The 12,299-nt window shown below is 51.5% G+C and overlaps 1 protein-coding gene across 6 annotated transcripts in view; it reads right to left on the reverse strand.

Annotated features, from left to right (window-relative positions):
* The window catches only part of ASAP1 (ArfGAP with SH3 domain, ankyrin repeat and PH domain 1), a 349,810-nt gene that overhangs the window by 2,614 nt on the left and 334,897 nt on the right, over positions 1-12,299 (reverse strand). For all 6 annotated transcript variants that reach the window (XM_060115500.1, XM_060115496.1, XM_060115499.1 and 3 more), the window contains 4 exons: positions 10,557-10,626; positions 7,899-7,957; positions 2,306-2,760; positions 413-535 (listed from right to left, as the gene is read on the reverse strand). In XM_060115500.1, coding sequence (XP_059971483.1) covers positions 413-535; positions 2,306-2,760; positions 7,899-7,957; positions 10,557-10,626 — 707 coding nt within the window. The remainder of the gene's footprint in view (positions 1-412; positions 536-2,305; positions 2,761-7,898; positions 7,958-10,556; positions 10,627-12,299) is intronic.

Genomic DNA, 12,299 nt, shown 5'->3' on the forward strand with positions numbered 1-12,299 from the left:
TGTGGCCACCGAGGACCAGGGCATTTTCAAGGGCCACGACGGGAGGACAGGGATGCCCTTCCTTCCTGACACCTGGGCAGCAGGTTTTCAGGTAAAAGGAGTTTCACATATTCTCATTCAATCTTCTAAAGTCACGTGAAGCAGGGATCAGGCCCCACTTGACGGCAAGAGAACTGCAGGCGGGATGAAGGATGGAACTCGGGGAGGAGGACGCGCGGCGGTGGAGGGCAGCGCCTGAGCAGAGCTTGGCTGGGAAACCAGAACGTACCTAGAGCTTACAGGTTGTGGTGTGATAAGGCTAAAGCATGTGCGAGGGTGAATTCTCCCGACCCAGTTGCAAAGCTCTGGCCGCTGGCTAAGAGGCGGGGCTGGCAGGCCCCGGGGCACTCTGGTCCTCACGACTGGTACGTACCCACCACTCCTGGTCCTCCTCTCCGGTGACCACGATCACTTCGCCCTCCATGAAGGTCAGCTCGTCGTCATTGTCCGCCTGGCAGTCATAGATGGTCTTCACTCGCCTCACCTTACTTTTCCCCTTCAAGAAAGAAATGGGGTTTTAGCTCACAGGACAGACCGAAGGGAAAGAGACACACTGACTGGGCGAGTGAGTTCACCTCCCTGAGCCTCAGTTTCTCCTCGGTGAAAGGAGGGAGGCCTGTGGGCAGGCGCCCCGAGCCTTGGGTGCCCTCCGGACACGACAGGCCCTCTGCCCCGAGCAGCAGGGCAGAGCCCGGTGTGAGCGAGCAGGCAGCCCCGATGGCTTCCATCGGACGGCAGACATCGTGGGCAGGGACCCAAATCCAGCTTCACCTAGAACTGCAAGGCGTTCTCCCCTTCCCCAACCCACGGCAGCTTGCGGAGATGACAGAAGAGTCTAAAAATGGTTTGGGGAAACATGCTGTAAAGCAGGACATGCAGCTTCTGCACACGGAACGTGCGGCATAAACACATTTCTCAGCCCCTCGTGCAAAGCACTGAGTCAGCACATGCTGCTTCAACAGGGCAGGGCAGCCTGGGGCGGGGAGGACGCCAGGCAGTTCCCCAAAACGTGTTAGCTTTTGACCCATTTTGACTTGGGCTTTTATTTGTTGGATTTCTAGTTCTTTGCAAACAGGAAGATGGAAATAGGGAAATGACCTTCTAAAGGATGGTTCTGGTGCCCAGCTTATTAAATAATTAGGAAGAAAAAAAGCAAGCTGTGTCTGGAAAAGTTTTGGGTCAAGCGCTTTTCCCGTCTGCTGGTTTCTCCCTCGGTCAGTCACCCTGATGACCCGCTGGCTTCTGCAGCCCTCTCCCTGGGCTGTGCTGGAGCTGGTGGGGTCTGAGAAGCCGGCGGAGCTGTGGCCAGTAGAGATCTTAAGTCTTCTCAGCTCTGACTCTGTGAGCAAGCTGCGTGTGGCCACTTATGACAGGGAAGGTTACATGAGATGAACAGTAAAGCAGCACAAACTGGAATTATGCGCAGGTCAAGGCCATGCGTGGTGCTCGGGCGTCTCGGGAGCCTGCCCTGGAGAAGGGCAAGCACCCGCTGATGCACGTGTGCATGGTCTCCCACCCAGGGGAGGATGGATTTTACTCGTCTCACTTTTCCTTTAGTACCGAAGTGACACACTTTTATTGCAACGTTGGTTTTTTGTAGTAAGATGTGAGTAGAGGCTTTTAGTCCCCCACTAACTGTGCTCCTTGACCCGGGTGCTCGTGACCCTGTGAGGGTGCGGCCATGGGCAGGACAGACAGCACACGTGCATCTTCCCAGAGCTCCGTTTTTCCAAAAAACATTTTGGGGCGGGCAGCGGGGCTGAAAAGCACGTTTACATTCAAGTAAAATGGCTATATCCTAGAGTAGAAAGCATTTCAGGACAAAGTTGGAATGGGAGACTTCAAACCAAATTCTGTGTTGGTGCAAGTCTTTTGGGGCCCTGCGCCCAATTCCTCCAGGAAGATGCTGTGAGAAGCAGCGGAGCGAGGTGCTCAGAACCCTGAGAGGGAGACCGCTTTCCTGCCACCTTGGGAGAGGAAAGGTCTCCTCCTCAAGGATCTGAGGCAAGAGCGACCACTTGCTGAGTGTTACTGGGTGCAGCTCATCTGTCACTGCGTTTCATCACCCATGAACTCAGGCACTGTCCTAGCTCTGATCTGCATATAAGGAAACCTAGGCTCAGGGCACGTAATTAAGTGGCCGAGCCCCCGTGGTCACAGGGAACGCAGGTCCTGAGGTCTGTCTGCGGGGTCCACAACCCGGTCCCAACCCCCAGGCTCCACGCCCCCATGATGCCCGAGCTGGGCTGGCCGGGTGTCCACCCACCGTGTTGATCTTCCTGGGCAGCGGCACAGGCGTCTCTGGCAGGGTGGGCGTGAGGTCGTTGGAGTCCTCGGACGCCTGCTTCGGGATATTCGGGGAGAGATCGGCTGGGTGTGACTTGGGGGCGAGCTCTGGGGGCGGCTGGGCCTTCGGAGAGGCGTCTGCTGCCTGGGGTTTCGCCAGCAAGTCTCCTAGCTGCGGCTTGGGCGGCAGGTCCTTCACCTGCGGCTTGGGAGGCAAGTCTGCGAGCTGCGGCTTGGGGGGCAGGTCTCCCGGCTTAGGTGGCAAGTCTCCGATTGGGGGTTTGGGAGCCAGTTCCGTGGGCTTCGGGGGCAGGTCTCCGGGTGGCGGCTTCTGCGGTAACTCTGCTAACTGCGATGACTTCTGGAAGAGCTCGGGCGGGACACTGGCTTTGTCGAGGGAGAGATGATGGCTGGTCTCTGTTTTCCTTAGGGCCACTGCGGGAAACAACACAGAGAGGGGGGTCACTGGACGGGGACGTGAGGGGATCAGCACTGCCTTCCTCTGTCACGGTCACATGGAGGAGAACCGACCCCGAGGGAGTGCTCTGGATGCAGAGGCACGGATGGCCTGCTTTGAAGAAGGTGAAAGTCAGAAGCCTGGGAGGCATCCACCTTACGATGGGTGATTTTATGCTTTAGTTTATGAACAGGACATCCAAACTAATCCAGAATAATAAAAAAAAAAAACCACAACTATAAACATAATACAGATTACAGAAAACTGAAAAGTATAGAGCTAAAGGAAAAGTTTTCCATAAGCCTCCTGCCTAAATGTAGCCATTTAAAATACTTTGATGTAATTTCCTTCTGGACTTTTCTATGTATTCTTCATAGATAAAACATGTATCTGCTTTTCCTATATACTGTTTTAGCAAGAGTATTTCCTGTGTTAATAAAAATTCTTTATTAGTAGCATATATATAGCTAAAATATTTATTTATGTATGTATTTGGCTGCGCCAGGTCTTAGTTGCAGCATGCGGGATCTTTAGTCGTGGCATGTGGACTCTTAGTTGCGGCACGTGGGATCTAGTGCCCTGATCAGGGATGGAACCTGGGTCCCCTGCACTGGAAGTGCAGAGTCTTATCCACTGGACCACCAGGGAAGTGCAGTGAGCATTCTTAATGCTGTAGCCTATTCCTTTCTACAGCAGTATCATAATGTACAATATTATTAATTCCCCACGTTTTATATGATTCATGCACTATGTAAGAGGGAAAAGGTTCCTCCCTCACCACGCCCACGCACCACCCCTCTGAGGTAACCTGTGTTCCATTTGAGTGGTGCACATACATGGGCGTATGAATTATCTTTTAAAACCCATAAATGGCATTACAATACATACACTGTTTGGAAAAAACTTTGTTTTTTTCCCATTTAATATGTTTGGGAGAATTTCTAAGTCAGTTCCTCTTCCTTGTCTTTAATGGCTGCATGGTACTCCATGGCTTGGAAATTCTGTAGTCTGTTGAAACCTTTGCACAGCTCTATCCAGTGGAACTTAGGACACTAAGACACATCTTCAAATCAGCCTTCACCACTTACTTACTAGCTGTGTGACCGTGAGCAAATTACACGACCTCTCTGTGCCTCACCTTCCTCATCATGAGTTGACATACGTAAAGAATTTGCCAACAGCACCTGGGAGGCTCTAGTTATATCAGAATATCATCATTACTGCTAGACAAGGTTCCTTGAGGCCAGGATTCACCGAGCACATAGTATGTGCTCAATGAGAACACAGCTGACTAAGGCACAATGAGTGAGCCAAACTAGCCAAATTTTATTCTAGAAATACGAAATTCAGAAAGATAGTCTCAAAATTTCATTACTTAAAAACAAAGACAAACCCCAGTATTGTAAACTGTCACAAGCTGTACTGCAGCCTGCCCAGCCACGTCCCTTCCTAAGGAAATCAAATTCAAGGACACCCTGCTCCCAGGCTGGCCCATGAGATTCAGCCGATGTGGCTCGGCTCAGAAACTGACAGCAGGCCCATCAGATTCCTCTCCTGGAAATCAGATCCTGCGGTAAACAAAAGTCTGAGGCAGTGATGGGGGAGAAGCTGGGAGATTCCCTGAGGCCGTGGGGCTGGAAAGCCTAGCTCTGAGCCACACTTTTGGGGAAGTAGAAGCTGGGAGTAAGTGCTGCGCCATCCGAACATGCAACTCTGATTCTAGAAATCTGTCCTAAAAAGGGATCAAAGCCAGGCACTGACATGCCTGTGTTGAGTTGTTCAGCACGGCACTGTTTATAGTGAAAAAACTGGGTGAATGTGGAATAGGACAGACTGCTTAATATGTCCTGGTATCAGACAACAGAGTACTACGCAGCCAGTAAGAGGGTAATTTATGTCATGGAAAGGGTTCTTGATTTACTGTGTGACAAAAATCAGCTTACATAGTGATGTAAAAAAAAGCATAGGAAAAAAGACTGAAAGGATAGACCAAATTGTTTATCCTGGGTGGTGAGACTTCAGGTGGTTTGTATTTTCTTCTTTATGCTTATCTGTATTTTTAAAATCTTCTAGGATGAATATATATTACTTTTATAACACAAATAAATAAGAAAGAGACAGTTTCTCCTCCAGGGAAGCCTGCCCAATCTCTGGCTATTTTATTTCCAAGCTGATTTGGGTTTTCCCCTCTCTAATTAAAAGTCCTTTCTGGGGCTTCCCTGGTGGCGCAGTGGTTGAGAATCCGCCTGCCGATGCAGGGGACACAGGTTTGTGCCCCGGTCCGGGAAGATCCCACATGCCGCGGAGCAGCTGGGCCCATGAGCCATGGCCGCTGAGCCTGTGCATCCGGAGCCTGTGCTCCGCAACGGGAGAGGCCACAACAGTGAGAGGCCCGCGTACAAAAAAAAAAAAAAAAAAAAAGAGTCCTTTCTGAACTGCATTCTTTTTTTTTTTTTTTTCTTTTTGCGGTATGTGGGCCTCTCACTGTTGTGGCCTCTCCCGTTGCGGAGCACAGGCTCCGGATGCGCAGGCCCAGCGGCCATGGCTCACGGGCCCAGCCGCTCCGCGGCATATGGGATCCTCCCAGACCGGGGCACGAACCCGTATCCCCTGCATCGGCAGGCGGACTCTTAACCACTTGCGCCACCAGGGAGGCCCTGAACTGCATTCTTAACTCTGATGGACAGACAAGCAAATATGGTTCGTTCATGAGAACGGACTCAAAGGACATAACAGGAGGAGGAGAAGAAGGAGGGGGAGGAAAGAGCCCGCCACTCCCAAGCCCACATTCCCAACAGAGGGAGTGCCGGGCAGAGGATGGCACCCACCCAGTGGAAGAGCGCAAGCCTAAGGACATTCACGAAGAGCTCACGGATACCTGAAAAAATAGGTACGTCGAAATGCTAAGTGGAAAAACCCAGGATGCAAAACTGTAGTTTCATTATGACAACTGTGAAAGAATGTAAGGGACCAGGTAGCTGTATCACAGTGCAGAACTGTGGTGACTCTGTTCAGGCTGAAAGATCCCCTGAGGTTTCTACACTATTGCCTTTTTCTTTTAAATTATTTAATTATTTATTTTTGGCTGTGTTGGGTCTTCGTTTCCGTGCGAGGGCTTTCTCTAGTTGCGGCAAGCGGGGGCCACTCTTCATCGCGGTGTGCGGGCCTCTCACTATCGCGGCCTCTCTTGTTGCGGAGCACAGGCTCCAGACGCGCAGGCTTAGTAGTCGTGGCTCACGGGGCTAGTTGCTCCGCGGCATGCGGGATCCTCCCAGACCAGGGCTCGAACCCGTGTCCCCTGCATTGGCAGGCAGATTCTCAACCAGATTCTTGCCTGCGCCACCAGGCAAGCCCTTATACTATTGCCTTTTAAAACTCCTTCAACAAATGGCTCTGTGCAGCAGTCTGTCCCCAGTTGAGAAGGCTTTAATTAAGCCTTTTAAAAGGCGCCCGAAGGAGTTTAAAAATGGGTGACGTTTGGGAGGGAAAAAGAGTGAGATGTGGCCGGGACAGTCCATGTGAAAGTGCCAGCTGGTGGCAGGTGCTTGGGGGGAGGGGGAAGGCAGTAGAAGGAGCTGCAGCCCCGCCCCTCTCGACGTCACAGCCGCCCTCTGTCTCCAGCTCAGGAGGCTCAGAAACACATCCGGGGACCCTACCATTTTTTTTGGGTGAGAGAGGGAACCACTGGATGGATGGGACACAGTGACTGATTTAACATGGATCACCCTGGTCTGGCTCTTCTGTTGAGGAAGGACTGCAGGGCCAGGGCAGAGGCAGGCAGACCAGGTAGGAGGCTGCAAGAGTCCAGACAAGAGGTGATGGGCCCGTGGACCACGGTGAGAGGGGGGGACATGGGAAAGAGTGCCTGGATGTTAAGACACATCGAAGGGAGAACCAACAGTATGTGTGGAAACACTGGATGTGGGGCATGGCAGGATGGAAGGAGCTGAGCTTCCTTCTTAGGTTTTAAGGCCCAAACACCTGGACCTGGACAGTATCACCTGTAACAGATAGGGACACTGTGGGCAAAACAAGCCTAGGCGGGTGGGGTCAGAAGCATATTCAAAATCTTAAGCTGAGCAGCCTATTAGACATGGGATAGAGCAGAGATAGTACAGAGCCTGGTGTGTGTGAGTGTAGATTATAGAGGGATTCTTGGGCTGGGTGGATAATGTGGAGGTGCCAGGATGGGTTCCCCAGGGAATGAGGGCGTATTCACAAGAGAAGTGACCATGGCCGAGCCAACCTCTGGAGGCTGAGGACACGAGGAGGGCCCAGCACAGGAGGGGAGCAGGGACTGTCAGTGCCCTAAGAACAGGATGGTGTCCACACGCCAAGTGCAGAGAGAGTAACCAGCCGGGCCAAAGGCTGCAGGCGGGCTGAGCTTGACCACCCGCCGACGGCCCTGGGGAGTGGTCTTAACAGAGGATACATGAATGGATCTTGGCTTTGAGTATCAACACCTGCAACTTCACTCAAAGAGAGACAATCAGATGGCACGTCCCTCTCAATTGAAGAACGCACCACAACCCAGGAAGGAGTTGTGCAAAGCCTGAACTTGTATCTGATTGGGTCTCTTGATCCAACTTTCAATCGCGAGGAAATACAGAGGACAGAGCACATGTTAAATGACCACATGGGGAGGCCGGTCGGCAAAATCCAGCCTTTCTGCAGCATCATCTCATTTCGTCCTTACAAAATCTGGTGGAACAGGTGTCCTGGCCCTACTGACAGGTGAGGAACCTGAGGCTTTAGCGAAGCTTCGGGGTCCCCTGCCCAGGCCACACAGCTAGTAAGTGGCGGGGCTAGTACTGTTTCCCAGGTCTCTCTGATCATGTTTGCAAGAGAAGGAATGGCACCTGGGGATACTAATGATGTGTCTTCTGGAAAAGCATGGTGTTTTTAAGGAAGAGTTTGGTGTTTTGCTCATCACAAAATTTGAACCTATAAGTATTTTTCTTTATTGAACAAATATTAAATACACATCTACTACATACCAGCTACTGCTCTAGGCATCTGAGATAGAGCAGGGAACAAAAGAGACAGATGCCCCTGTCCCCTCGGAGGGTATAATGACACTCTAATTACATGCAAATATGAAAAAGATAAATCTTACCTTTCTGAGGTAGTTTAGGAAGAACTCTTGGGCCAAGGGCAGTCTTTGCAGAACCGGTGCTAATTAATAAATAAGAATCATTTAGGATCTCAAAGTGCTACCAAATCAACAGTGATATATATTACTCAAGGAAGTCACAGGAGTTTACAGAATTATCTAAAAAGTCTTTCATAATTTCTCTAACAAAAGATTTTAGTCTACTTTCCCTAATTCAAAGTTTACCTGGATTTCCCTGAGGATTATCTTCTTATTCCCAAGTCTGCAAAATGGAGTCAAGAGGGAAAGTCATGAAACAACTAACCCTCTGAATGATAGAGCCTAATTCCTCCTCTTCTTGAAACCTTTCCCCAGAGGTAACAGCGTTTATGACAGCGCCTGGCACACTGCAGGTCGTGCCCCCAGTGCACCGCACAGAAGTAACTCATGTGACCCCAAAACATAACTCTTGTCACCTCCGTTTTCACAAGAGGAAACCGGAGCCTGTGCAGCTTCAGAGCAGCAGAAGGTCCCGAGGCTGGTCAGTGGTGGAGCTGGATATTCAGACCCAGCTGTTTGACTCCAGAGCCCTTATGCTGTCTCTCTCTGCACCAGAGCAAACAGCTTGGGTCCCAGGCCTCCAGACTTTCCCTGAGCTTTTCCTCCTTTTGGGCGACTTGTAAACAAGCAGAGGAAGAAAGCCCGGGGAAGCAGCCCCTGGCACAGAAGCCGCCCTGTGTTGTTTGACATCATGTGACTCCTCACACCCCTGCCACCACCGAAGTGCCAGCGCTGCAGGTGGCATCTCTCAATTGGAACGCACTCTTTTCCTTGAACAAGAGGCTCTAGCTATTCTCAGAGGACACCGGGAGCACTGCAGACCCAAACAGCAATAGCATCCAAGTGCCAGACTTGTATCTGCCAAGAGCCCCTTTTATTACTTCATTTATCCTTTTCTGTCCTCTGGTGGTCTAAGAACTGGCTTTCCCCCCTTCTTTCTAGCCTAACTGCATTTAAAAGGACAGGAAAAGGCAAACCAACCAAAGAGAAAACAAAAGTCCGATAAAAAAGATGAAATGCAAGCGTCTTCCATCCTGGCCGACAAATCACCCTTGATCTTAACTGCTCTTTCCTCGGCTCCTTTGAAATCCTAAGGCCTCTGGGTTACTGGAGGATCAGGCTGTTGAGATGAAACCACACTGGGAAGAGTAAACATGCGAGGGCTTTGCTCTGAACATTGCTGGAGTGTGTGTTTCCACCTCAGCATCTTTGCGGGGATGCACACCTGCCCATCACGGACGTAAGTTCAATGGTTTCCTGACCAGCGTACTGAGGCCAAGCCAGAGGCTCGGAAATGCCTCACATGGGAAACCTGGGGTCAACACTGCGTGTGCGTGGGCCCAGGCTTCTTCCTATGCTGCTGGGGGGGCCGTGTGCACGTGTGTGAGTACATATATATATATATATATATATATATATATATATATATATGTATATACAGATAGATCTGTGTGTGTGTGTACACGTATGTGTGTACACGTATGTGTGCACGTACATGTATATGTGTGTGCGTTCACACATATATGTGCGTACATGTATATGTGGATAGACCTATCTGTGTGTGTACACGTATATGTGAGCACATGTATGTGTGCATACATGTATTGTGTGCGCACATACACATATATATGTGCGCGTGTACACGTGGGGGGCTTGATTTCATGTAAAAAACATTCTGTGGGCACTTTCTCTGCGTCAGACTCTCCTTCCTCTGGAAGGAGACCACCTGCCCTGCGGTTTAGAGCCCCCCAGGGCAAGGTGGGGAAGGGCTGAGTGGAGTGGCAGGCTCGGGGAGAGGAAGGGGAGGCTGCGGAACGTGGCGTCTGAGGACCCCCGGGGTGAGTCCAGCTCTGCATCTGCTACCACTTAAACTCCTGGGGTCCGTGTCCTCATATAATACTGAGGGCAGCAGTGACCGGGCTGCCTCCACAGGGTCATAAAGACTAAACGAGATAGTGGCATTAAAAGAAATGAGGACTTCGTTTTTTAGCTTTGACAAGCTCTGGGAAGCGGCTCCTTGTGTCCCTGTCTGGGTCACACTTCTCGAGAAAACCCTCTGCGCTGGGACTGGGTAGATGCTGCCCACAGAAGACCTTCCAAAGTATCTCATTTCAGTGGAGGAGGGGAGAAAGGGACACCACGCCCCCCTTTTAGCCGAGCTTAAAAAAGTCTTACAGACAGGGAATTTGGAAAGGGTCATATTTTTATGTTTGAAAATCTCTAGGCTATTGGATTTCCCTGAGATTCATCTTTTTATTCCAAAGTCTGTAAAATGGAGTCAAGAGGGAAAGTAACAAAACAAAATGACTAAATTAAAAAACTGAAAATAAGAACTCATTCTGGCAGACTCTGCGATCCTCGGGGAGGTGGGGTCCATTCACGCCAGGAACCTGGATGTGGAGAGTGGTGCTCCCCTAAAACAAGGTCTGCAGACCCTGCCCGGGCTGGAGAACTGTCTGCCAAGGGGCGTTTGCAAACCGAGGGGAAGTACTCAGGCTCTCAGCATGATCAGCGCCAGCTGGCACGCCACACCTTGAGCAGATGGCCCCCAAAACCCAATTCTGTAACTCTGCCCACGGCAACAGTGAGCCTGCCAGGCGAGCACGTGCGCAGATGGCTCACCTCGACTGCTGGGACAGGCCCTCGAACTTGTTAGCGGTCTTACTCGATGATGACGGACCCACGTCGTTACCTAGGGGGGAGATCAAATGTGAAAAGCCACGTTTTCCAACAGGAAATGGAATGTGGGGACATAGGAATAGGCAGGCAGGCCACCCTCAGGGTCCAGAAAGGAAGTCAAAAGCATCAAGCTAGAACAGTGCACATTTCTGACGTTACAACAAACCGGCTGCGGTCTTGACAATGTTTTTGTTCCTATTAAATATTTAAAGAAGATGAGCGGTCTGCTCCCTGGCGAGGCCTCCAAGGTCACAGGACTTGGGGGGTGTCCCGTAGGCTCAGGATCTTGGCCTTAGCTTGGTGGCAGGGGAAGCAGAGTAAGGCTTCAAGTTCACCACAGATTCCCAAGCCAGGGGACCACCACTGGGAACCACCGGTGTGTGTGTGTGTGTGTGTGTGTGTGTGTGTGTGTGTGTGTGTGTGTGTGTGTGTGTGTGTGTGTGTGTGTGTGTGTGTGTGTGTGTGTGTGTGTGTGTGTGTGTGTGTGTGTGTGTGTACACACCATTATTCAGCAGGGTGGTGGTGACTGGCCATCTGCTGGGCAAGGCCCTCAGTCACTTATTTACTAATCATTCGTTCAAACATGAATGTTTATTAAGCATCTACTATGTGCGAGGCATGAACACGGAGCAGGAGGCACCAAGGCAAGTTAAACCTCACCAGAGTACGTCATCCCTCCTGTGAGGGGCACAGGCACGACTGATGCTGATAACACGGGGTGAGACAGATGCTGACAGGGTTGGGTGCTGTGAAACAAGGAGAAGGAAATAGCACCTAAAGTGAACTGGACATGGGCTTCCCTGGTGGCAGAGTGGTTAAGAAACCGCCTGCCAATGCAGGGGACACGGGTTCGAGCCCTGGTCTGGGAAGATCCCACGTGCTGTGGAGCAATGAAGCCCGTGCGCCACAACTACTGAGCCTGCACTCTAGAGCCCGCGAGCCACAGCTACTGAGCCCGTGCGCCTAAAGCCCGTGCTCCACAACTACTGAGCCTGCACTCTAGAGCTCGCGTGCCACAACTACTGAGCCCACATGCCACAACTACTGAAACCCACGCGCCTAGAGCCCGTGCTCCGCAACAAGAGAAGCCACTGCAATGAGAAGCACGCACACTGCAAGGAAGAGTAGCCCCCGCTCGCCGCGGCTAGAGAAAGCCCACGCGCAGCAACAAAGACCTAACGCAGCCAAAAATAAATAAATAAAGTAGATAAATTTATTTTAATAAATAAATAAAGCGAAGTGGTCAGAGGGGCAGGGAAAGTCCTCTCTGGGGGACACGGACCCTGAACAGTGAAACACCTTCAATGGGGGAGCAGCAAGACCAAATCCATGGGCTTGTCGAGGAGAGAGAGAGAGACTGGCCAGAATCAAAGTGGCCTCTTCTGTGGCCCCTTCCACCCAGGAGGGACCCCGGGAGCCCGCAGGGCACGGCCATCTCTGGGGTGCTGCCCCCTCTCCTCGCCTGCTCACCCTTCCAGAGACCGCCCTGGACACTCCACGTGCTCCTGTTTCTGCAGAGCCCCTCCCCTGCCTGGACGCCCGCAATGCCTCCCGGGTGGCACTGACGGGCTGGCTGAAGCGGGGAGGTGAAGCGGGCAGGCCGAGCAAGCACCCGGACGAACGCTCACTGTGCAGAGGCGCCCACGCTCTCCCTCCTCACAGCAGGGGGAGCTGGCCCCATCCTCA

The sequence above is a fragment of the Mesoplodon densirostris genome, chromosome 13, assembly GCF_025265405.1.
Source record: "Mesoplodon densirostris isolate mMesDen1 chromosome 13, mMesDen1 primary haplotype, whole genome shotgun sequence".
NCBI classification, from domain to species: Eukaryota; Metazoa; Chordata; class Mammalia; order Artiodactyla; family Ziphiidae; genus Mesoplodon; species Mesoplodon densirostris.